The sequence below is a fragment of the Mesoplodon mirus genome (assembly GCF_964341445.2).
Source record: "Mesoplodon mirus genome assembly, chromosome: 16".
In the NCBI taxonomy this organism is placed as follows: Eukaryota; Metazoa; Chordata; class Mammalia; order Artiodactyla; family Ziphiidae; genus Mesoplodon; species Mesoplodon mirus.
The window spans coordinates 3171585-3198465 of record NC_138992.1 but is presented as its reverse complement, the minus strand read 5'-3'; the positions used below and the strand labels follow the sequence as shown (position 1 = coordinate 3198465).

At 41.9% G+C, this 26881-nt stretch overlaps 1 protein-coding gene and 1 pseudogene across 3 annotated transcripts in view; one reads left to right on the top strand and one right to left on the bottom strand.

Moving 5' to 3' along the window:
* TRAPPC9 (trafficking protein particle complex subunit 9) overlaps window positions 1-26881 on the bottom strand; it is a 509314-nt gene that overhangs the window by 467301 nt on the left and 15132 nt on the right. Inside the window, exons 3-5 of one of the 2 annotated variants that reach the window (XM_082601297.1) lie at window positions 25076-25221; window positions 15343-15471; window positions 5696-5722 (exon numbers count right to left, since the gene is read on the bottom strand). In XM_082601297.1, coding sequence (XP_082457423.1) covers window positions 5696-5722; window positions 15343-15471; window positions 25076-25221 — 302 coding nt within the window. The remainder of the gene's footprint in view (window positions 1-5695; window positions 5723-15342; window positions 15472-25075; window positions 25222-26881) is intronic. The other variant, XM_082601296.1, reaches the window with a different exon arrangement.
* Window positions 2207-2969, top strand: LOC309791911 (large ribosomal subunit protein eL31-like; annotated as a pseudogene). Its single transcript has one exon. The product of its transcript is annotated as a large ribosomal subunit protein eL31-like (transcript).

Genomic DNA, 26881 nt, shown 5'->3' with positions numbered 1-26881 from the left:
TACCTTTGTATGGTTTGTGGAACTCTTCTCAAAATTCCAAGCTTTTAAAATAAATCTGAGCAGTATTTCTATATTATCTTTTCTCTTGTGAAACAACAGATACTGTTGTCAAAATTCTGTCATTACAATGATTCATGAGCACCATGCTCTAACTAATCTGCCAGACAATAAGGCACTATCTAGACACTGTGACCAAACAAAATGAAATATAAGGAAGACAATGACCCTATTCTGGAAAATTTACAACCTATGTCAACCCTGGGTTTTTCTTTCATTGGTTAGCAAAATAAAATAAATCATCTACTTTCTTAGAGCATTCGGTAGCCATGACTCTTCTTTTAGTGTAATGACCAAAAAAGAGTTAAGTATGACTTCCTAGGTCAATTAGCAACAATCATCACTGGAGGGTAAGTAATGCGGTATTAACTGATAGCAATGCTGCCTACATTAGACCTAAAATAAAACTACACTGAGTTCTGCAAAGTATTATAAAGGAAGAGATGAGGTCCCTAATGAGAAAAAATTAGTAAGAAATCAAAGAAGTAATAAAGGCTTTTTAATTAACCATTCCTATAGAAAGGAATAGAGTATGGTGGTTAAGAGAACAGACGCTGGAGACAAATGTGTGGGTGTGAATTCCCACATCACCACTAACTAGCTGTACCCATAACAAGTCAATGAACTTTTCTGCATTTCAGTTTCCTTATCTATAGATTGGGGGTAACAACAGTACCTACCTCCTAGAACTGTTGTAAGAATTAAATTGCTTTTAAAATACCTCAGATCTTAGATATGACACCAAAAGCACGAGCAACAAAGAAAAGTTAGATAAAGTGGACTTCATCAAAACTTAAAACTTCTAAGCTTCAAAGGACACCATCAACAAAGTGAAAAAACAACACACAGAATAGGAGAAAATTTTTGTAAACCATATATCTGATAAGGAACTTGTATCTACAATATAAAAAGAAATCTTGCAACTCAACAATAAAAAGACAAATAACTCAATTAAAAATGGATAAACGATCTGAAAAGACCTTTCAGTGATCCAGAAAGGATCTCATTCAGATTCAACGGAGAAATTAAACCCTTTACAGACAAGCAAAAGTTAAGAGAATTCAGCACCACCAAACCAGCTTTACAATAAATGCTAAAGGAACTTCTCAAGGCAGGAAACACAAAAGAAGGAAAAGACCTACAGTAACAAACCCAAAACAATTAAGAAAATGGTAATAGGAACATACATATAATTACCTTAAATGTAAATGGATTAAATGCTCCAACCAAAAGACATAGACTGGCTGAATGGATACAAAAACAAGACCTGTACATATGCTGTCTACAAGAGACCCACGTCAGACCTAGGGACACATACACACTGAAAGTGAGGGGATGGAAAAAGATATTCCATGCAGATGGAAATCAAAAGAAAGCTGGAGGGCTTCCCTGGTGGCACAGGGGTTGAGAGTCTGCCTGCCGATGCAGGTTCGTGCCCCGGTCCGGGAAGATCCCACATGCTGCGGAGCGGCTGGGCCCATGAGCCATGGCCGCTGAGCCTGCATGTCCGGAGCCTGCGCTCCACAACGGGAGAGGCCACAACAGTGAGAGGCCCGCGTACCGGAAAAAGAAAAAAAAAAAAAAGATGCTCAATATCAATAGCTATAAGGGAAATCAAATCAAAACTACAAGGAGGTGGAGAAAACCATAATCTGAAAAGATACACACACCCCTATGTTCATTGCTGCACTATTTACAATAGCCCGGACATGGAAGCAACCTAAATGTCCCTCAACAGAGAATGGATAAAGAAGAGATGGTACACACAGACAATGGAATATTACTCAGCCGTAAAAAAAGAATGTAATAATGCCATTTGTAGCCACGTGGATGGACCTAGAGACTGTGATACTGAGTAAAGTCAGACACAGAAAGACAAATATCATATGATAATGCTTATATGTGGAATCTAAAAAAAGGGTACAAATGAACTTATTTACAAAACAGGAGTCACAGATGTAGAAAACAAACTTATGGTTACCAGGGGATGTGGGGGGAGGGATAAATTGGGAGATTGGGACTGACATATCCACACTACTATATATATAAAATAGATAACTAAAAAGAACCTACTGTGTAGCACAGGGAACTATACTCAATTCTCCGTAATGGCCTATATGGGAAAAGAATCTTAAAAAAGAGTGGATATATGTATATGTGTAACTGATTCACTTTGCTGTACACCCGAAACTAACACAACATTGTAAATCAACTATACTCCAATAAAAATTTTTAAAAAAGAAAAAAATATATATATATATATATTATGGCAAACTTTTATGATATTTTAACATTAGTAAATATACACAAATACAAATACAAATAAAAATTCTATTTCCATTTTAAATGACAACAAAAAAAACCTACAAGGAGAAACCACTTCACCCTCACTAGAACAGCTATAATCAAAAAGATGATAACACCCTGACCTGGGGCTCCAGGAGCCCCGAGGGTGGTTGCATGAGGCCGGCTGAGAGGGAGGACTTGGCTTGGCTTTGTCCCACTCCACTCTGAGCCTTCTCGTCGACTGGGTTTAGATGGCTCCCTCAAGGAAGGCTGGCAAGAAGAAGGGCCAGTCTGCCGTCAACAAGGTGATGACCAGAAAATACACCCTCAACGTCCACAAGAGCATCCCTGGAGTGGGTTTCAAGAAGCGTGCCCCTCGGGCACTCAAAGAAATCCGGAAACTTGCCATGAAGGAGATGGGAATTCCAGATGTGCGCATTGACACCAGGCTCAACAAAGCTGTCTGGGCCAAAGGAATAAGGAATGTCCCGTAGTGTATCCATGTGCAGCTGTCCAGAAAACACCATGAAGATGAAGATGCACCAAACAAGCTCTGTTCTTTGGCTACCTGTGTACCTGTCACCATTATCAAAAACCTAAAGACAGTTCATGTGGATGAGAACTAACTGTTGGTTGTTAAGTAAAGTTATAGAACTGCCCAAAAAAAAGAAAAGTTAATAACAAGCATTGATGGGGACATAGAGAAATTGGAACTCTCATACACTTGCTGCTGAGAAAGTAAAACAGCACAACCACTTTGGAAAACAATCTGGAAGTTCCTCAAACGGTTAAACATTTAGTTACCGTATGACCCTGTAATTCTAATTCCTAGGCATATACATAAGAGAACTGAAAACGTATGTCCACATAAAAACATATATGAATGTTAACAGCACCATTACTCATAACAGCCAAAAAGTAGAAACCACCCAAATGTCCATCAGCTGATAAAGGGGTAAACAAAAAGTGGTCTATCCACGTGGTGAAATATTATTCAGCAAAAACAAAACATGAAGTACTGATCCGTGGTACGACACGGACAAACCTCGAAAACATTATGCTAAGTGAAAGAAGTCGGTCATAAAAGACTACAAGTTGTATGATTCCATTTCTAGGAAATGTCCAGAACAGGCAAATCCAGAGACAGAAGAGTGGTTGCCTGGGGCTGGGAGAGGATGGGGGAAATGGGCGGTGACTGATAATCTGTATGCGGCTTCTTGCTGGGGTGATGAAAATGTCCAGGACTGATGGTGATACACAACTCTGGTCATAGAGTAAAAACCTCTGTATATTTTAATGGGTAAATTGTATTAAAACTGTTAAGAAAAAAAAGCACCTCAGACCAGTGCCTTCAAGTAGTAAGTGCAAATTGCTAATTTTCATTAAAGGAAGAAGAAACTCCTGTCAACATTAAAATGGGAAAAGCAAATTTGAGTTAACTGAAATTGGACAAAAGATCACTTCACTTGAAAGAGCTGTTGAATGTACATGCAATATTCAGAAATGACAAGAAACAACAGTGTGACACCAAGAAGCATTCTGTTTCAAATGCCCATCAAGGGCTCAGAAGCTGAGGTGCTAGAAGTGATTGGAGAACTTCTTCCCGAGACGGTCAATCTCCTCCTTCTGACCTTTGAAATGATTGTGGGGAAAGCAGGCAGCAAAAACTCTGAAACAGCTTCCTTCAAATAATTTATCCATTTAAAGTTCAAAAATAAAATGAAAGTGATACAATTTCGTGCTGGGTTTTCTATAGAGCCGAACAATTTTGCCACCCCGAGAGAACACTAGCAGAGACTAAGCAGAGTCACAGCACACTGCTCCCAGGAGTCGTGATTACCCACCAACACATGTGCCAGGGTTCAAAGGGCAGAGAAGAGACTAACGTCTGAAAGGCAGATGAGACAATGGCAAGTGAAGAGAAGGCTGCGGCCAGTCCTGGGACAAGCCCTGTGAGCAGAGGCTAGAAGGGCTCCAGGTGAACTGGCGGGGGGGGGGGGGGGGGGGCAGGGCAGAATCTCAACTCTCTCCTTGCTCTCCCTCGGGGAAGAAGACAGAGTCTGCATGCTTCATGCTTCTCACTTGGAACCGTGATAGAGGGCGTCCTGGGATGCCAAACCCTGGCTCTGAGTCCTTTCCTGCCAGCCTCACCCTCTCCCTGGACAACAGCCCCACAGGACCACCCTGACTTTACTCCCAGCACTTGAAACTCAATTTCAGCTCTATACAAGCTTATTTTGAAAAGTTTCAGAAATAAAAAATATTATATTCCTTTTTTAATCTCAACATATGACTGATTTTTCTGACAGCTCTAAGCTACTTCTACTTGGTAAAGCACCTAATTCTCCTACGAGTGAATCCTGTACTTTCCATCAGGCATAACTAGCCAGTCTGGGCTCATTAACTTCTATTGCTCCAATACCAATACATCTAACACTGATTTCATCGTTCATCAGTTTTGGACGGGAGGTGAGGGAGTATCATTCAGTTCCTCAGCCCGCCCTCAACTGCTTTCTCATCAGCAACTCAGGTCTCCTAAAAACAAAGCAAAATATTTGTTTTCCTTCCTCTAGGAAGGAAAACACTTTCCACAAGCTCCATCAGGAAACATCAGCCTAGAGAAAGAATGCAACACAAATGTTAAAACAAAAATCTACAAACCTGAATCAATTTCATTTCAAAATCAAGATACACAATGAGATGAAAGTAAATGTGTTGGTCACAAAGCATGCTTAAGCATGACCATCTGATTTCCATCCTTCAAAGGAAGGGAGGGTTTTCATTTTTTATTATTATTCTTTGTCATTGTCTGATTAAGGCAGAAAACAATAGAGCTCGTTATGAAATAATTAAGCACTGCAATAAAAGAGATTTTTGCTGTATTAATTACAGAAGGCATTAAGAGGGGAAAGGAAAACGCACCTCTGTAAAAAATGCAAAATGTCTTTCCCTGTTAAGAACACACATACAAAATGCAACAGAGAATTCAAATTCACATTGAGAGGAGCATAAGCCACAGAATCAGAGCAAAGTCATTACTATGAGTAAATTCAAAATTCACTGGACAGGCATGCTCAATGCATTCAGAGAATTTTAAAGGCACACTGCAAATCATTCACTTAACCATGCTAGAGGAAGAATTTCCCTCTTCGACAAACAACATAAATCAATAGGGTGTCCCATGAAACAAGGAACAAACAACAATCAGGTTTGTAACAGTTCTGATTTAAAGTTACTTAAATCAGTATGTTCCAAAGATCATAATCCAGAAATTTTAACCATTCATTCACACCACCATGAAACAAGCACTTAAAAAAATAACCAAAAGAAACTAAGCACATAGATCATGTACCTGGATCAATGAGAACTTCTTGTGCCCCTGGAAGAAAGAACAGATTATGGTCTTTTATTTGAAAAACAAAACTACTTTTAAAGATAACTGCTAAATCACATTTCATAATTCACATAGCCTCAAAAATGCTGAGACACTTGTATCTGATCAGAAAAGCAATTCTGAGCAACAGTATGTTACAATTCAGTGCCTTTATGCTTTAGAAGGAAAAAAAGAAAAGAAAAACTATTTCTCATATCCTGCACAAACTGTAAAGTGCTTCCCTATCTCTCTCCCTTCCCACTTTCCAAGCTTATACTCCCTAACTCTTTTGAAACAAGTATGAGAATTTCTTATTCCCACAAATAAGCCAAGTGACAGAAGAATATCAATTTATTTGCATAAATATACGCCCACACCTTGGCCTGGAGAAGAAAGGTATCAGAAGGCTATATGGAACTTATTTCTCCTTCCTAAAATCACACGCGTGCGCACGCACACACACGTTCACACAGACACAGACACACATACACAATGATTTACTGGACATTTCACAAGCTAAGGATTTCCAACTTCTAGAAGATAGCTCTGTAGTTAGTTTACAACACAAAACAATTAACTTCTTTATTATCAAGAAGCAAAGCCTTGATCATCTATTAAACCATCCAAATATCAACGAGACCCAATTAGCCTTCTCTATAGAATGTAATTTCCCATGATGGCAAAACATACCCTAAGAGGAACTGGGTTCATGAGTCCTGCTTGGGCTTCCCTGGTGGCGCAGTGGTTGGGGGTCCACCTGCCGAGGCAGGGGACACGGGTTCGTGCCCCGGTCCGGGAAGATCCCACATGCCGCGGAGCGGCTGGGCCCGTGAGCCATGGCCGCTGAGGCTGCGCGTCCGGAGCCTGTGCTCCGCAACGGGAGAGGCCACAGCAGTGAGAGGCCCGCGTACCGCAGAAAAAAAAAAAAAAAAAGAGTCCTGCTTATCATTAGCTATGATCTTTTTTTTTTTTCTTTTTTTGCGGTACGCGGGCCTCTCACTGCTGTGGCCTCTCCCGTTGCGGAGCACAGGCTCCGGACGCGCAGCCTCAGCGGCCATGGCTCACGGGCCCAGCCGCTCCGCGGCATGTGGGATCTTCCCGGACCGGGGCACGAACCCGTGTCCCCTGCCTCGGCAGGTGGACCCCCAACCACTGCGCCACCAGGGAAGCCCAGCTATGATCATTTTTAAACATGTTAACAAGATTCAGAAAGGTATGTCCCAATAACATATATTCTTACTGAAATAGCATGTTTTCAGTCGTCCACAGAGAATAGGTCCCATGATGCTACTTAAGAGCTACTTTGTGTATTGCAATCTCCATTTTTACATGCAGACTAAAAACCACTGCAATCTAGAAGCCACGATTATAATAAAAAACAGGTGTTTTCTATTGGATACTGACTATATGCCAAACACAATTCTTGACAACCATCACGTGTGATTGTCAGGGCAACCCTACAAGGTAGATGGGGATGAGAAAGCCTGCAGTGCAGATGCGGAGCCAGGGATGCTGCACCATCACACACTCCACAACATGCCCACGACGAGTGCTGACAGATCTGCACTGAGGGGACACTGAGCTGTGTGGAAACTTGGGGAATGTGAGATTTACAGATAGTGCTAAAAACGTCCTGTTCAGTGAAAAACCTGGTCAAATATATTATACTGTGCCATGTCCTTTGAATAGGGAATATGATTGAGACTTTTTCGATGCCTCAGAGTGATAATCACAATCATCAATTACTCGACCTCTTAGGGCAGCCAGGGATGAACCGGGCCCCATGCTAAGTACACTGAGATTGCAGAGCTTTTAAGGTTGTTCAATGAAGTTTGTAAAAATCTTTCTGTCTCATGCCTCACACAGGCGGTCAACTATCACTTCTCACTGGTGTGGATGTATTAATACCACCTGAAACGATCCTTTTCTGCCTTTTAAGCTAATCCATCTAATCCAATCTTTTCGAACAGCAAAGAACAAGCTCAATCACAAAAAATGGACAGCTTTTACCAGATGAACTTTAACATCTAGCTGGACTCCCTGGAGGCCCTTTCCTTTTATTAAACCCACTTCTAGGTACGCTTTGCTATCTGATTATCTGGCCTACTCAGAAGGCTTCTCACCTCATTCTGTGTGTGAGGGGGTGGGGAGATAATAATTGGTGCTGTCTGAAGAAACCACAGTGAGAAAAAGGAGCACCCTCCAGCCAGGTCCCCACAGACAGGAGTACCTCAATGTGCTCAGAAATTATATTATCAGCATCATCAGCCTCCAATGGACTGATTTCACATCAACCAAATTCATAAGCGACTGGTGTAAGAAAACCAGAGGCCGGGACTTCCCTGGCAGCCCGTGGTTAAGACTCCACGCTCCCCATACAGAGGGCACGGGTTCGATCCCTGGTCAGGGAACTAAGATCATGCATGCCGCAGGGTGTGACCAAAAAAAAAAAAAGAAAAGAAAAGAAACAGAGGTTTAACTTATTAATGTAACAGGAGACATAAAATTATCGATCAGACTAAAATATCAGAGTTCAACAATCAGCACATTTGCTCCCCAACAGCCCAATCCTAGGCAGGAGGCCACATGGCAAGCAAGGACAGATGCAGAGCAAGAGGGATTTCCTAGATTAACTTGATGGACTAAACTTCTGTTACAGGGACAGACCTGCTGCCTAGACCACAATGAATGCTGGTCACGGTGCATGGACAGTGGCCGAGGCACAGCTGTGAGCACTTGTGTAACTCTCCCTTTCCCACCCTTTCCAGGCTGACCGATGGACAGATGTACATAGAGATCCACAGACAGGGCGATACCTCTAAAAACCCAAAGCCCATCTCTGAGAGCCTGGAAGCCAGACTGCCAGGGTTTAAATACTAGCTCTGCCACTTACTAGCTCTGTGACCTTGGTCAAATTACTTACCCTCTCTGTGCCTCAATTTCCACATCTGTAAGGTTGGGAAAATAATCAAACCTACCTCACTTGGCTGTTGTGAGGATCAAAGGATTAAATTAGTTTCTGCAAAGTGCTTAGAAAAGTATGCACCACATTTTAGGTGCCCAACAAATGTTAACTATGAAGCATACCCCACCTGTCTCCCTTCTAATCATCTTTAATGTTTCCTTGCTAGTTTAAGTCACAGAGAACATCCTTATTTCTCTATTTATAAACTCCTGGGGAGCACCCTTCTGTTCCACTCCACGACCTGTTCAAACCGAGGGAGGGGACGCTTCCTCCCCACTCCTCTGGGCCATGAGGAGGGCTTCTCCCTCAACACTCCTGACCCCTGGCCCACGGCTAGCCCTCCTCACACAAATGGAGTGAGGAGTGGGCTCAGGGAGTCTGGGAGACAAGTGGGGCACGGGAAACCGTTCTTTCCCCCCGGGTGCTGGCCACCCTCAGGAAGCACCCAGGATGCTCAGCTTTGTGACATGAGAGCCCTGAGCATGACGGGGACAGGTCCCCTCATAGGAAGGCCCACTGTGGCCCAGAGCTGCCTGCGACTGCGTGAGTCTCTCTAGTTCCGGGATAGGGTATTAAGACACCCATTTCCCCCGAAGCCCTAAAGTCCATGGAGAATGTGGCTTTACCAGTAACAAAGGAGACGTTTACCTCCCGCTGCCTCCTCTCTCGTCTCATCTCTCAGTTGGCTGGTGGAGAAAAGAGGAGTGTAGTTACTGGGCCCACTTAGGCCCCAACATATACTAATTAGCCAAAAATTCTGTGGCTTAACATTCAGGGTGACTGTATAACAGCCCTAATTCTGATGCTGCTGCTAAATTATGAGTACAGGAAGTACTGACCCTCTTCAAATATTTTACTCATTTCTTAATTGGATCTTTCGTCATAAAACCAGCTTTTTCTATTTTAATTCCTTAGTAATTGCTAAAGACTATATAAAATGATGGCTTCATACAAAACAATAGCTAAGGGTTTGAGCTCTTTTGAGATAACCACTGTGCTGAACACTTTACAGAATTTCTTATTCTCACAATTCTACAAAGCAGGTATAAGCGTCCCTATGTTACAGACAAGGGAAAAACTCAGAAAGAACTGACTCAAGTTCGCATGGCTAAGTGGTAGCATGTGCATTCAAACCCAAGTCAAAAAACTACGCTCCTTCATACAGCAACGAAATCACCTCCCACTAATTAACACACAGCAGTGGGTTCAATACTCAGGGAGTTCAATACATTTTTCAGCTTTAGGGTGCTCCAGGGACCACTTCTATCTGTTTTATAAAATCATGGCTCACTGGTTTCTAATACTGGAAGAAAAGTACAATTTCGCCATTGTTTGCACAGCAAGTCTGAAATTTTCACACTGAGATGATAGAATAAAAAGAAGATATAACTAGAATAATTTGTCCAGGTATCCAGACATAATGAACACTGTGCTATCCTGAAGCATTAAACAAAGAAGTCAAATTAAAGGAACGTGGGTTAAGTCTTCTTCCCACAAACAGGAAAATTAAGACTTTCAAAAGGTGCAACAGCGCCACCTATGGCCAAAAAGGCTGTCCAGGTTGCTGTAAAAGATACAACACAAAAATTGCCTGTATAATAAGAAACGATCATCAGTAAGGTTTTTATAAACAGGATGCTCAGAGCCTATAACTAAAAGCTTATCTAGCTCATAACTGAATTCTGCTTCAGGGAAGGGAGTGGTATTCAGTATGTAATCTGAAATTGTTAACACTCCTGAATATAAACAAAAGACGTAGGCTCATGGAAATTAATCTTAGAAGTAGGAATCCAGTCCAGCCTCTTCATTTTACAGACAGAGAGACTGAGACCCAGGATCCATCCTCCTAGCAATCAGCAGCAAAGCCCTCCTAGTCCCTTTGTTTTACACTAGCTAGCTGTACTAGCTCTATATTCATAAAAGTCATGTCTGCATGTTTCCAACAGTAGATAATCTGTCTTGCAAAATACTTCCCAAAGAGCATTTAACTACAAATCATACAATTTTGTTGAAATACAGAACACTTATTTATATATTAAAATAAAGAGGGAGGGGATATGGGGATATATGTATACATATAGCTGATTCACTTTGTTATGCAGCAGAAACTAACACAACATTGTAAAGCAATTATACTCCAATAAAGATGTTAAATAAAAAATTTTTAAAAATTTAAAAATAATTTTAAAATAATAAATAAATAAAATAGCATGAGCTCCACTTTTATTCCCTCTATAAAGGAAAAGTGACAGATGTCAAATCAACGTTTTGATTATTTACCTCCCCCAGCAGCAAAAATACCTGCTCAATCAAAAAAAGCAGCATTCTCCTAGCATCAACAAGGCAATTCCTTAAAAGATAACATTCCGTCTTTATCTTGTAAGAGGACACATGACCCACCGCCATGATGATGCTCAGATCTGGATTGTGTAAACTGTCAACACGTCATTAAATGTACAGCTCTCTTGTCTCAAAAAACTCATATAACTGTGCCTTGACTTCTAACAGGCAGACTTGTTCTCAGAGCTTTCTGAGATGCTGTCCCCTGCATCGGCAGGCGGACTCTCAACCATTGTGCCACCAGGGAAGCCCTATCTTTTTTTTAAATATCTTTATTGGAGTATAATTACTTCACAATGTTGCGTTAGTTTCTGCTAACAAAGTGAATCAGCTATATGCATACGTATATCCCCATCTCCCCTCCCTCTTGCGTCTCCCTCCCACCCTCCCTATCCCACCCTTCTATGTGGTCGCAAAGCACCAAGCTGATCTCCCTGTGCTATGCAGCTGCTTCCCACTAGCTATCTATTTTACATTTGGTAGTGTATATATGTCCATGACACTCTCTCACTTCGCCTCAGCTTACCCTTCCCCCTCTACGTGTCCTCAAGTCTACTCTCTACGTCTGCGTCTTTATGCTGTCCTGTCCCTAGGTTCATAAGAACCATTTATAAAATCCTCAAATTTGGCTTGAATAAAATTTTCCATTTTCTTTCTTAAAAAATAAATAAATAAATAAATAAATAAAACTTATTAAGGGTACAGGAAGAAAAAATCAAAACTTTCTTCAATCACAAAAGAGATAAGCTTATTCTCTGAAAATAATCAATACTGATTTTTCTAAACGTAAAGGCTGTGGTCAAATTCCTAGCAATTTAAAGGTTCTAGTGGATGATTACATGGCAATATGAACTCTGAGTTGTAAAAATATACATTCTGTACAAATAATCTTCAAGTTCTTCAGCTGAAGACAATTTAGCTAGTCCCTATCTTACTAGGATGACACTCTCATCAAAACTTCATACTGGACTAAAAAAATTAACCGAATCCTTATCACTTTAAGTCATATTATATATATCATATGTATATACACACTGAATATGCATCAGAAATAAACCACCCTCTTCAGTATTCAGAGCTGATCCTTCTAAACTATCTGTCATTGTGACAGCAAATTTTTACTGAGAATCTCTTGGGTGCTTTGTGCAAGGTATCTAACTCACAGTCTGACTAGGTAAATAACATTATTCAAATTTCACAAATGAGGAAATATATACTTAAACCATAAAATCAACTTAACATATTCATCATAAGGAAAGAAAAGAGCAAAGATTTTTACTTTCTCTCAATTTTCAGTGGCTTAATCTTTTCCTCCGTACTAAAGACTACATAAAAGCAGTTCAGTCTTTATAACTTTTTCTCTCGACAAGCCTCACTAGAGAAAAACAAGCGGTAAGTTATTAGCAATGGTTGGATTTTCAAAGCTCACTTCTCTTTTGCACTGTAATCATTTTTTATGTTTTTTTTAGTGCTTCCAGAGTTAAAATAAAAAATACTAACTTTGTAGGTCATTAGCTGAGAATAAAACACTTGTGAAAATGTACAATGTTAGTCTATGCCACTCTGTCTCATATTCCCACTGATACCTCTTCTTTCAAGGCCTCGTCAGGTTGAGATCACTAAAATCAGTCATTTATGAACTCACAGGAGTTTGGGAAACCAGTCAACGGGAGGCCGATTAGAGGAGCAATTAAGGATGCGTACTGTGCAGTCACCCCAGCCTGGTTCCAGCCCCGAGTCTGCCGCTGCCAGTTGCGTGATTTGGGGCAAGTTACCCCATCGCTTTAGACCTCAATCCCTCACCTGCAAAAAGGAGTTACTGATAACTACCCTCAAACACCTGCTATGAAACACCTGTAAGGAAAGCATTTAGCACAACCTGGCCTAGGGTAGATGCCAAATCATTCATAGCTATTTCAATAATTCAGGATGATAATGCTTACTATTAATAAATGAAGCTAGTCCAAAAAGTACAAATAACCATAAAGGAGAAACATTTGTAAGTCAATAAGCATTTCCTTTTGGATTGATTGCAGACTGTCCTATTGATTTTTTAATAAACCAAGTTTTGAATAACCTTGAATACTCTGAATACTAAGAAAGTGAAGTTTTTTTTTAAAAATTTAAACAAAAGGAGAATTAAAGCAAAAAGACTTAGGGAGTACAGAATTCTTTTTTGAAACTAAATTCAGTTTTAAGAGGGGGGAAAATTCCCTTTTCTCAGAGGAAATCTTGAAAACTATGTAAAGGGGATCTGAGATGTCTAGAGTCTTTTAACACTATTCATGAATTCATATGACCAAGTCTTAAAACTACCTGACAATCAACAATATAATACTGATAACAATAATGGCTGCTAACATTTATCCAGCACCGGCTGGGACTGTTGTAGGTCCTTTATATGTGTATCTCATGCAGCCTTCACAAGAACCCTCCGAGGTAAGTACAATTATTACCTCCCCCACTTCACAAGTAAGGAAATTGAGGCACAGAGAGATTAAACTTGCTCCAGGTCACATGGGCATTAAATGACATCTGTAGCCTGCTATTTTGCTGGTGAAAAAGGAACCTGAGATATAAATTCAAGGGAGAATATTAAATAATCAGTTTGGTCTGGTCTTCACCTCAAAGAGTAGATACCATAAATTCCTGATGTGAGATGAGGCTGCCACTACAAACTGACTAATCTTGAAATTAATATCCAAGATGAAGCAACATATATACTCATGATAGCAAATCCGTTCATGGCTCTGGACCCTTTAATGCCTGAAAGGTGGTAAAATCATTTCCAACCTAAATGCCATCAGCGCTGCTCTTCCAGCTCTCATCCAAGCTTCACTGGATGTTCTTCTCCACAGACTGTCTTCAACAGTAAAAAGTTCTCAAGTATTTCACACCACGCACAGCTAAATAAAGACATTTCTCTACTGCAGACGGAGCACTTCTTCAGGCTTAAAACTTTCTTTGCCCATCTTCAGCAAGGGGAGAAAGTGAAACATCACCCTAAAAAGGCTCCAGAGTCTCACTAATCACACGAGTAGAACAGTCTCAACGCATTGTAACTCTTCAAATAGCAGGGAAAGAATAAAATAAAACAACCTTCAACAAAAGGCACCCCCAGAGAGAGAGCAGACTTTCTTCTAAGGAGAAGATAAAACAGCTGTCACCTGTGTGTTGGATATTTTAGCACTTGGCCGCTGGCGCGAGGGGACAAGAGGACCTGAAATGCTGGAATCTCATAGCAGGGACAGCAGTTACAACAACACGGGATAAACACAGGTGGTGAGCACCGACGGGAGGCATCTCAAGTCAGAACTGAAGCCCAGGAAAGCAGGGAGCAGACCTTCCCGTCTGAGGACTTTCTCTATCACTTCTCAGCCTGCTCTACTCTCCTCTCCAATAACTGAGACCCCACTAAAACCGTTAGGAACAGCCTGCTGAAGGGAGATAAAACATCTTCAAGGACCACCAAAGATTCATCTAAGCAGTTCTACAAAGAGTGCACCCAGATTCAGACTGAGTGGCTACACTGACTGGCTCATAGAGGTCGTCTCTGCAGTCTTTGCTGGTGACGGGGATGGTATAATTCAGGGGAAAAAGACATTGAAGGCATTTCCCCATCCAATACACATCAACGGCCGTGGGCCTTCTCTTTGGGGGGGAAAAAATCTGTAAAAATCTCATGGTTCAAAAAACACCTAGTAGTTTTGTGTATAGCCTTGATCTCTGCATTCTTTGTTATTATCTTCGTGACCTATGCGGTATGACAACTACATCCTGAACATTTAAGGCAAATTCATTTATTAAGGGTCAAAAGGGTCAAGTTCATTCAACAAGCATTTGTGGTTCTGCTCCTCCAAAGATGCATTTTTACTCTTCATAGGTGCTAACAAACATGAGCAAATCAAACTTCACGCATTAAGAGAACTTCATCAACCAGAAAAATAGGAAACAGCTCCCAGGGCCCTGAATTAGCTGTTAAAATTGACATCTGGGACTAACTTCACCAAACACACAGAAATTATGACAAGGACCCAGACAGAGAACTTCAAAGACAGCCTACCATGAAATTTTATGCAACTGGTCCAGAAATCAACCCATCGTTGTAATCCATTAATATCATTTGATAAGACTCAATAAGATCAATACATATTCAATAGAATCCGAAGACAATGTCTCACGTGCAGGATTTCTGGCTCAACAGATTTTATATTTTATTTAAACATCACTCAACCTTCCCTCAGAGGGAACAGTAACAGGTAACTCCTGCTTGCTTAAGGCCTGTAACTGAGTCTAGGATGGAGGCAAGAGCAGAGCTTACCTGGTCGATGTCTGTTGGCTGCTTCAGCAGGAAGTGAGCTACCCTGGAACCTTCGAGCTCCAGTTTTACCACCAGTTCCACCAGGATAGTGATAGATGACAGAAGCTGAACATAACCCTTCAAGGGCAGCTGGGCATTAAAATAAAAGTTCAATTAATAAAGTTAGTGGCCCATCCTTAGCAAAAATTTCAGTCACTAAGAATGATTTGAATGGCTTGATGATGTGGAAATGCCAATTTTTCCACAAAACAGAGATCAAACCTACAGATCACTGGTTTTGTTATAAACAGGAACATGGCCCCTACTGTGTTTTGCAGGCCCGTGTCAAAGGTGGCAGCGCAGAAAACTCTCGCGATGCTCAACGCTTCTCTGAGGGGCTGAGCACATGTGAGACAGGCTGTTCATTCATTCATTTAACCAACAGTTTAGTTCACACCGTGTGGCAGGCTCTGTGCCAGATGCTGACATTGCAGACAGGCGTAGAAGTGCCCTGGATCGAAAATATTTTTAAAATCATACCACCGGAAGAAGGACCAGAATACCTATCCCCATCATTCACCCTGGATGCATCTATCCCATTTCGAACAACACCTAGCAGGCCTGTCTCCTTCTCAAAGGCAGCCACACTGAGTTGCGGCAACTTTTCATGCTTCTGTCACTGGCAGTTAAACCCTAAGAACCTTGGGCTATGCTACTCCCCTCACAAGTTGTGCTGCGGTGTGCATCTTTACCCGGTAGCTCAGTGGTTCTCAAGCTTTTTGGTCTTAGAACTCCTTCATGCTGAAAAATCACAGAGGACCACAATAAAGAGCGCTTTTTTTGTGCAGGTTACATCTACAGATATTTATCATATTCGAAAATAGAACTAGAAGAGGATTTAAATATTTATGTGCTCCTTCCTTTTAAAACAATAATGAGCCCATAACATGTTAACATTTATTTTTTTTGTTTTTTGAGGGTTTTTTTTGTGGTACGCGGGCCTCTCACTGTTGTGGCCTCTCCCGTTGCGGAGCACAGGCTCCGGACGCGCAGGCTCAGTGGCCATGGCTCACGGGCCTAGCCGCTCCGAGGCATGTGGGATCTTCCTGGACCGGGGCACGAACCCGGGGCATAAGAACCATTTTTTTTTTTTAAGATTCCATATATATGTGTTAACATACGGTATTTCTTTTTCTCTTTCTGACTTACTTCACTCTGTATGACAGACTCTAGGTTCCTCCACCTAACTACAAATAACTCAGTTTCATTTCTTTTTATGGCTGAGTAATATTCCATTGTATATATGTGCCACATCTTCTTTATCCATTCATCCAATGATGGACACTTAGATTGTTTCCATCTCCTGGCTATTGTAAATAGAGCTGCAATGAACATTTTGGTACATGACTCTTTTTGAATTATGGTTTTCTCAGGGTATATGCCCAGTAGTGGAATTGCTGGGTCACATGGTAGTTCTATTTTTAGTTTTTTTAAGGAACCTCCATACTGTTCTCCATAGCGGCTGTATCAATTTACATTCCCACCAACAGTGCAAGATGGTTCCCTTTTCTCCACACCCTCTCCAGCATTTATTGTTTGTAGATTTTTAATGATGGCAATTATGACCGGTGTGAGGTGACACCTCATTGTAGTTTTGATTCCCATTTCTCTAATGATTAGTGATGCCGAGCATCTTTTCACATGTTTCCTGGCAATCTGTATATCTTCTTTGGAGAAATGTCTATTTAGGTCTTCTGCCCATTTTTGGATGGGGTAGTTTGTTTTTTTTGATATTGAGCTGCATGAGTTGCTTGTATATTTTGGAGATTAATCCTTTATCAGTTGCTTCGTTTGCTAATATTTTCTCCCATTCTGAGGACTGTCTTTTCATCTTCTTTATGGTTCCCTTTGCTGTGCAAAGCTTTTAAGTTTCATTAGGTCCCATCTGTTTACTTTTGTTTTCATTTCCATTTCTCTAGGAGGTGGGTCAAAAAGGATCTTGCTGTGATTTTTGTCATAAAGTGTTCTGCCTATGTTTTCCTCTAAGAATTTCATAGTATCTGGCCTTACATTTAGGTCTTTAACCCATTTTGAGTTTATTTTTGTGTATGGTGTTAGGGAGTGTTCTAATTTCATTCTTTTACATGTAGCTGTCCAGTTTTCCCAGCACCACTTATTGAAGAGGCTGTCTTTTCTCCACTGTATATTCTTGTCTCCTTTATCAAAGATAAGGTGACCATATGTGCGTTGGTTTATCTCTGGGCTTTCTATCCTGTTCCATGGATCTGTATTTCTGTTTTTGTGCCAGTACCATACTATCTTGATTAATGTAGCTTTGTAGTATAGTCTGAGGTCTGGGAGCCTGATTCCTCCAGCTCCGTTTTCCTTTCTCAAGATTGCTTTGACTATTCAGGGTCTTTTGTGTTTCCATACAAATTGTGCAATTTTTTGTTCTAGCTCTGTGAAAAATGCCATTGGTAGTTTGATAGGGATTGCAGTGAATCTGCAGATTGCTTTGGAATGTACAGTCATTTTCACAATGTTGATTCTTCCAATCCAAGAACATGGTATATCTCTCCATCTGTTTGTATCATCTTTAATTTGTTTCATCAGTGTCTTATAGTTTTCTGAATGCAGGTCTTTTGTCTCCTTAGGTAGGTTTATTCCTAGGTCTTTTATTCTTCTTGTTGCAATAGTAAATGGGAGTGTTTCCTTAACTTCTCTTTCAGATTATTCATCATTAGTGTATAGGAATGCAAGCGATTTCTGTGCATTAATTTTGTATCCTGGTACTCTACCAAATTCATTGATTAGCTGTAGCAGTTTTCTGGTAGCATCTTTAGGATTCCCTAGGTATAGTATCATGTCATCTGCAAACAGTGACAGCTTTACTTCTTCTTTTCTGATTTGGATTCCTTTTATTTCTTTTTCTTCTTTGATTGCTGTGGCTAAAACTTCCAAAACTATGTTAAATAACAGTGGTGAGAGTGAGTAACCTTGCCTTGTTCCTGATTTTAGAGGAAATGGTTTCAGTTTTTCACCATTGACAACAATGTTGGCTGTGGGTTTGTCATATATGGCCTCTATTATGTTGAGGTAGGTTCCCTCTATGCCTACTTTCTGGAGAGTTTTTATAATAAAGCGGTGTTGAATTTTGTCAAAAGCTTTTTCTGCATCTACTGAGATGATCATATGGTTTTTATCCTTCAATATGTTAATATGGTGTATCACATTGATTGATTTGCATGTATTGAAGAATCCTTGCATTCCTGGGATAAACCCCACTTGGTCATGGTGTATGATCCTTTTAATGTGCTGTTGGATTCTGTTTGCTGGTATTTTGTTGAGGAGTTTTGCATCTATGTTCATCAGAGATATTGGCCTGTAGTTTTCTCTTTTTTGTGACATCTTTGTCTGGTTTTGTTACCAGGGTGATGGTGGCCTCATAGAATGAGTTTGGACATGTTGCTCCCTCGGCTACATTTTGTAAGAGTTTGAGAAGGATAGGTGTTAGCTCTTCCCTAAGTGTTTGATAGAATTAGCCTGTGAAGACATCTGGTCCCAGGCTTTTGTTTGTTGGAATATTTTTAATTTGTGATTGGTCTGTTTATATTTTTCTGTTTCTTCTTGGTTCAGTCTCAGAAGGTTGTGCTTTCCTAAGAATTTGTCCATTTCTTCGAGGTTGTCCTTTGTATTGGCATAGAGTTGTTTGTAGTAATCTCTCATGATCCTTTGTATTTCTGCAGTGTCAGTTGTTACTTCTCCTTTTTCATTTCTATTTCTGTTGATTTGAGTCTTCTCCCTTCTCTCCCTGATGAGTCTGGCTAATGGTTTATCAATTTTGTTTATCTTCTCTAAGAACCAGCTTTTAGTTTTATTGATCTGTGCTACTGTTTCCTTCATTTCTTTTTCATTTATTTCCAATCTGATCATTATGATTTCTTTCCTTCTGCTAACTTTGAAGGTTTTTTGTTCTTCTTTCCCTAATTCTATAGGTGTAAGGTTAGTTTGTTTGAGATTTTTCTTGTTTCCTGAGGTAGGACTGTATTGCTATAAACTTCCCTCTTAGAACTGCTTTTGCTGCATCCCACAGGTTTTGGGTCACTGTGTTTTCATTGTCATTTGTTTTTAGGTACTTTCTGATTTCCTCTTTGATTTCTTCAGTGATCTCTTGGTTATTTAGTAGCATATTATTTAGCCTCCATGTGTTTGTATTTTTTACAGTTTTTTTCCTGTAATTGATATCTGGTCTCATAGCATTGTGGTTGGAAGATACTTGATACGATTTCAATTTTCTTAAGTTTACCAAGGCTTGATTTATGACCCAAGATACGGTCTATCCTGGAGAATGTTCCATGAGCACTTGAGAAGAAAGTGTATTTTGTTGTTTTTGGATGGAATGTCCTATAAATATCTATTAAGTCCATCTTGTTTAATGTGTCATTTAAAGCTTGTGTTTCCTTATTTATTTCCATTTGGATGATCTGTCCATTGGTGAAAGTGGGGTGTTAAAGTCCCCTACTATGATTGTGTTACTGTTGATTTCCCCTTTTATGGCTGTTAGCATTTGCCTTATGTACTGAGGTGCTCCTATGTTGGGTGAATAAATATTTACAAATGTTATATCTTCATCTTGGATTGATCATTAAGTAGTATCCTTCGTTGTCTCCTGTAATAGTCTTTCTTTTAAAGTCTATTTTGTCTGATATGAGAATTGCTACTCCAGCTTTCTTTTGATTTCCATTTGCACAGAATATCTTTTTCCATCCCCTCACTTTCAGTCTGTATGTGTCCCTAGGTCTGAAGTGGGTCTCTTGTAGACAGCATATATATGGGTCTTGTTTTTGCCTCCATTCAGCCAGTCTATGTCTTTTGGTTGGAGCATTTAATCCAGTTACATTTAAGGTAATTATCTATATGTATGTTCCTATTACCATTTTCTTAATTGTTTGGGGTTTGTTTTTGTAGGTCTTTTCCTTCTTTTGTGTTTCCTGCCTAGAGAAGTTCCTTTAGCATTTGTTGTAAAGATGGTTTGGTGGTGCTGAATTTTCTTAGCCTTTGCTTATCTGTAAAGGTTTTAATTTCTCTGTCGTATATGAATGAGATCCTTGCTGGGTAGAGTAATCTTGGTTGCAGGTTTTTCCCTTTCATCACTTTAAATATGTCCTGCCACTCCCATTTGGCTTGCAGTTTCTGCTGAAAGATCAGCTGTTAATGTTATAGGGATTCCCTTGTATGTTATTTGTTGCCTTTCCCTTGCTGCTTTTAATATTTTTTCTTTGTATTTAATTTTTGATAGTTTGATTAATATGTGTCTTGGCATGTTTCTCTTTGGGTTTATCCTGTATGGTACTCTCTGTGCTTCCTGGACTTGAATCACTATTTGCTTTCCCATGTTAGGGAAGTTTTCAACTATAATCTCTTCAAATATTTTCTCAGACCCTTTCTTTTTCTTTTCTTCTTCTGGGACCCCTATAATTCGAATGTTGGTGCATTTAATATTGTCCCAGAGGTCTCTGAGACTGTCCTCAATTCTTTTCATTCTTTTTTCTTTTTTCTGCTCCCTGGCAGTTATTTCCACCATCTTATCTTCCAGCACACTTATCCATTCTTCTGCCTCAGTTATTCTGCTATTGATTCCTTGTAGAGCATTTTTAATTTCAGTAACTGTGTTGTTCATCACTGTTTGTTTGCTCTTTAGTTCTTCTAGATCCTTGTTATTTGTTTCTTGTATTTTCTCCATTCTGCTCCAAGATTTTGGATCATCTTTAGTATCGTTACTCTGAATTCTTTTTCAGGTAGCTTGCCTATTTCATCTTCATTTATTTGGTCTTGTAGGTTTTTACCTTGCTCCTTGGTCTGTATCATATTTTTCTGTCATTTCTTTTCTTTTTTTTTTTTGGATGGGTGGTGCTGTATTCCTGTCTTACTGCTTGTTTGGCCTGAGACATCCAGCACTGGAGTTTGCAGGCAGTTGGACAGGGCCGGGTCCTGGTGCTAAGATGAGGACCTCCAGGAGGCGTCACTCCAATTGATATTTCTTGGGGTCTGAGGTTCTCTGTTAGTCCAGTGGTTTGGACTCGGAGCTCCCACCACATGAGCTCGGGCCCAACCTCCGGCCTGGGAACCAAGATCCTGCAATTTTCGTGGTGCAGTTAAAAAAAAAAAACAGAAAGAAAGAAAAAAAGGAGCAGTACAATATCAAAGAATAAAAAACAAAATAAAGTTAGAAAGATAAAAAACATATTAGGAAAAATAAAACTATAATTGAAATAACTGCAACAAGGTAAAATGAAACCACAACAGAAAAAAGAAGAAAAAAAGGGGGGGGGGTGACCAAGCCAAAAGGAGAGAAAAATAACAAAGTATAAAGAATAAAAATAAAATTAGAAAAACAAAAGATTTGGAAAAATAAAAATATAAAAGAATCAACAACAGTGAATCAACAAGGTAAAACAGAACCCCAATCTAAAAGAGGAAAAAAAAATAACTCTTAGCTCTCAGGGTGGCGTTTAGGTGGGGGTGGAACTTAGCCGGGGCGGGGTTTAGGGTGGGGCGGGACCTAGGCGGGTCGGGGTTGACGTTCAAGCGTGGGGCAGGGCCTCTGCTTAGGACCGGCCAGAAGGGGAGCGGCAGCCCGTGGAAAGGAGGGCCTCTGGAGCGCGGGGTTCCAGGAGTTTGGAGGTGGGGCCCTGAGGGAGGCTGGGTGGGTGGGGATTAGGCCCAGCATGTTGGAGGGGGTCTCGGAGGGGGTCTCCGGGTGTGGGGCGGGGCTTGGGCTCTGCGCCGCAGGAAGGAGGCTCCGAGGGCAGAGGATTAGGCCCGGGAGCCCAACAGGCTTCCTTCCGGATGCCTCGGTGGACAGGGAAAGCACTGCTTGTGTTCCTCTCCGTGCCTTCGTGCCCCTCCCCACTGTCTCCCCCAGGGTCTCCCCCACCCCACTGGACCCCGAACCGTGGGTGGGTCCCGCCGGGTGTAGGAACTCCTCCCCTTCCCCCGCCGCCCCTCAGCAGTGCCGTCCCGGAGGTCCGGCCTTTACTTTTGCTCCCCCTTCCCTCCCTCCCACTCCCTCAGGACCCATGTGGCTGGAGGGGGCCTTGGTGCTCAGAGGATCAGGCCCGGGATCTCAGCAGGTTCCCAGGGGCCCAAGTGGGCGGGGGAAACCTGGCTCCCTTTTGATCCTCTGCCCTCCCAATGGCTCCCCAATTTCCCCCTTCGGGCGCAGGGTCCCTTCCCCTCCCCGAGCTACCCCTCAGGGGCTCCAGTCCCGTCCCACCTCCACTTCTCCTCCTCCTTCACTTCCCCCACGCCCCACATCCTAGCCAGTTAGTTGCTGGAGGTTCCACCCATCCCCTTAGGTGTCCGTGGTCCCCCACCGGCGCCTGGTAGGTGCCCAAGCTGTGAGGAGACGCAAATTCCGCATCCTCCTAGTACGCCATCTTGACCATGTTAAATTTTTAAAGGGGTGTTTTTTTGTTTTTGTTTTTTTTGGCTGCGTTGGGTTTTCATTGCTGTGTGCAGGCTTTTCTCTAGTTGTGGCAAGTGGGGGCTACTCTTCATTGTGGTGCACAAGCTTCTCATTGCTGTGGCTTCTCTTGTTGCAGAGCACAGGCTCTAGGCGCAAGGGCTTCAGTAGTTGTGGCACGTGGACTCAGAAGTTGCGGCTCGCGGGCCCTAGAGCTCAGGTTCAGTAGTTGTGGTGCACGGGCTTAGTTGCTCCGTGGCATGTGGGATCTTCCCAGACCAAGGCTCGAACCCGTGTTCCCTGCATTGGCAGGTGTATTCTCAATCACTGCGTCACCAGGGCAGTCCCGACCATGTTAAATTTTTATGAACAACAACTACGTTTCAAAACAAAAACAATATGCTGGAGGAGGGGCACTGTTTGCATTTTTACAATTTTACATGAAATTTCTTTCATGTCTGGCCCGAGACAAGTGTGCCAGATACTCGAGAATCTTGTGAGACAAGATTCTCACACCTGCTTCTGCCCTCAATCTGCTGTGATGTCACACGTCCTGGAGCCCCCGGGAAACCCCACTGTGCGTTTCTGAGGGACCAAGAGTGAAATAAGCTGGCAGCACCCGGCACCACCCACTCCACCCAGCCTTCACAGGAACCTGACCTGCCCATTACCACTGGGTGGGTCAGGTGCCCGGTGGCATTCTTCCCGGATAAGCACCCAACCTTCAGCTCGACTCCGCCAGTCCACAGCAAGTCAGTACAGACCTCTCCTTCAAGAAAACAAAGTAAAACTCCTACTCACCTTTCCCCTCCTACTGAATCCTTTATCTGTTTGTTTCTTTTCCATCTATTCCTTCTCTTTCTCACTTTTATCTCCCTATCCTCTTTAAGAAGCCAAATTATGAAATTTAAGTCCATTTTAAGAATTTATATTTTGTGTGTCCTATAGGATGCTGTTGATCTTCCACTGAAAAACCTGGTTACTCCTTTCTGACTTGTATTTACCACAGTGGCTGACGGGCCCTCTGACTGAGCTGTCAGCCTCTTCCAGGAAAGGACCCTGTTTCAGCCCTCACTTGTGCCACATTTATTTAACAAGCACTCACAGAACATCTACAATATACTAGATGATGGACACACACAGACCACGCCTCCCACTCTCACCTCCAGGACATAGCCCCTGAAGGAGAAAAACACGCAAACAGGCAGTCCCAGCACAGAGGGTAAACTCCATGCAGACAGGATTCTGTACAAGACCCGCGGGCACCCACTGCGTGGAGGGGTCAGAAGAGGCTGTCCTTGGAAGCAGGTTTTCTTTTTTTTACATTTTTTTAATTCACATACCGCAAAACTACCCACTTAAAAGTGTACGATTCGGGAGCTTTTGTATATTGACAGCTGTGCAACCCTTACCACTATCTAATTCCAGAACCTTTTCATCACCCCAAAGAACCCCATGCCCACCAGCAGTCCCTCCCCATTCCCCCCTCTGCCCTGCCCCAGGCAACCAGTAATCTGCTCTTTGCCTCTAGATTTGCCTATTCTGGACAGTTCAGATAATCAGAATCATATAATATGTGGCTTTTTGTGTCTGACTCCTTTTACTTGACATGATGTAATCAGGGTTCGTCCATGTTGTAGTGGTATCAGTATCTCATCTGTTTTTATGTCTGAATAATGTTCCACTATATGGAGAAACATTTTGTTCATCCATTCATCACCTGACCTATGGAAGAGGTTTTGAAGAATGAGTGTAAGAGGTGACTGACATGGGGAATGGCATTCTAAGCAGAGGGCAAGATGTGCTTTTAAAAAAAAGGGCTTCCCTGGTGGCACAGTGGTTGAGAGTCTGCCTGCCGATGCAGGGGACACGGGTTCGTGCCCCAGTCTGGGAAGATCCCACATGCTGCAGAGCAGCTGGGCCTGTGGGCCATGGCCACTGAGCCTGTGCGTCCGGAGCCTGTGCTCCGCAACGGGAGAGGCCACGACAGTAAGAGGCCCGCGTACTGCAAAAAAAACAAAACAAAACAAAAAAAACAAGGAAATTCAGTGTGTTTTTGAGGAAAGTGCATGCTTGCTTCAGCAGGGCTGCAGTGCAGAGCTGGGTGGGAAAGTAGCAGGAGATAAGGTGAGACAGTTACCCCGGAAGACTCCCCACTGCAACCAGCTCAGCTGACGGCTTCCCCTCCCTCTCCATATGTTTTTAGAGCCATTGTTTCTAGGTTTTCTCTTATTTCAAGTAGCAGTTGCTGTAATTACATATGTGATCATCTTCATCAGATAACCTTACCTCCAAGCCACAGAAAGTCATTCACTGAGCGAAGCAGCTCCACGGACATATGGTAATGGACCAGGGAGTCCTGCAGCATCCCAGCCTGCAGGCACAAATCCCCCACATGCTTCCGCATGCGCCCTTGGCACCGCTTCTTATAATGTCTATAAAGTAAAATGCACAGAAATGTATCATTGCTAATGCCCGACTTCTGCCCCAAAAGCACACTGGCTAAGCACTTTTCAATTCCCTCACTACAAAAAAAATGCTAAGAAGGCAACCTTAGGCTCCACAATTGAAAGCCAGCCACCATCATTGCCAGTTTATGAGCAAAGTTATTTTTTAAACCTAATAGGATACATGTATTTCACGTGGATAATATTAGAGCAGGCTTTCTCTTTTCAAATTTTCCGATCACAACATTAGCACAAGAAAGTTTATGTTTCAGCTTTTTAAAAAAATCAATTATCTTCCACCTTCTTAACCTCAAACCTATTATTATTTTATAAAGAGAGCTATGCTGCATATTATAAGCCAACTGTTTGGCTTTTGCAAACAAGACCTTTATCGTCACTATTTCAGAGCAAGCTTTAATGATACTTTGAGAGGTGGGGCCTGGGATCCTCGCTAACAGCTCTTTAAATATTGGCAAGGATGTGCTATTAAATAATGCAAAAGCTTCTAACTCTGTATCAACTCAGAAACCAAAGAAACTATACCAAAATCTTGCTTTATCATTTTTAAATATTCCTATTCTTTTGAATATTAAAGTTCTTAAAAGATTTTTCAAGAAACACAGCAGCTGTATTAAATTTCCTCTCACCAAGAAAGCAATCTTATCAAGAAAAAAAACCCCTATGTTAATCCAAAAGATGTGAAGTTTCTAGCTAAATGAAAGTACAGATCTCAATACAAACTTAAATCCCATCAGATCTAACTCTGGAATGTAGCTTTTCTGTTCCAAATGTTCGCTGAACTAAGATCATCACATAACACAGAGAAGGAGAGAAGAGGAAAGTCGGCTTGTCCTCCATCTGTTTTCTTCCCAGCCACAAGGCGCTGCTAGGATGGCCCCGCCAACAAGCCCTCCCCGTAAGAAAATACTGCATCTAAACTGCCCCGCCATCCCCAAGCACACCCTGCCATCATCCCTCCCCCACTGGTCACCTCAACAGCCCTCTAATGGTCTTCTAATGACCCTCCCACCCTGTACCACCCTCCCCTTCATCCCTGCTACACACACACTCACACACAGCCAGAGTGGCCTTCCCAAAGCACAAATCTGATTAGGTCACTCCCTCACTTCAAAGCCTTCAAAGTTTCCCCAGTACAGCTCTAGCCCCACCCGGCCCCGCCACTGCCTCCTGCATTCCCCAGCCTTACCACAGTACCGAGGTCCCCAGTGACCGCAGGGGCCACCTGACCCTTCCGTCTAGCTACTTCCCACTCACCTTAGGGCTCATTTCAACTCAGTTTCTCAAGGAAGCCTTCCCTGCCTCCAACCTCTGCACCTGTGGGCTTCTCCCTCCCAGAGGTGGGCAGTGCTTGGCCTGCTTCCTTGCTGTGTCCTCCTGTTCTAACCAGAAAAGAACTCAGCATCCAAATGCACATTTTCCTCCTCCATTACCATGACTGTGGACTTTTAATACGTGGCTCGGTTTACAAATACCACCATGATGTTGACTCAATAGATTCTGAATCGACTTTTTTTCAGTAGACCCTACTCCTATCCTGTTAGATTAAAATTTGCTTTAAAGCATCCCGTCTTAACTCTCCAAGAAAAGTAAATTATTACATCTTTGTATGAGCTGACAAAGGTGCACA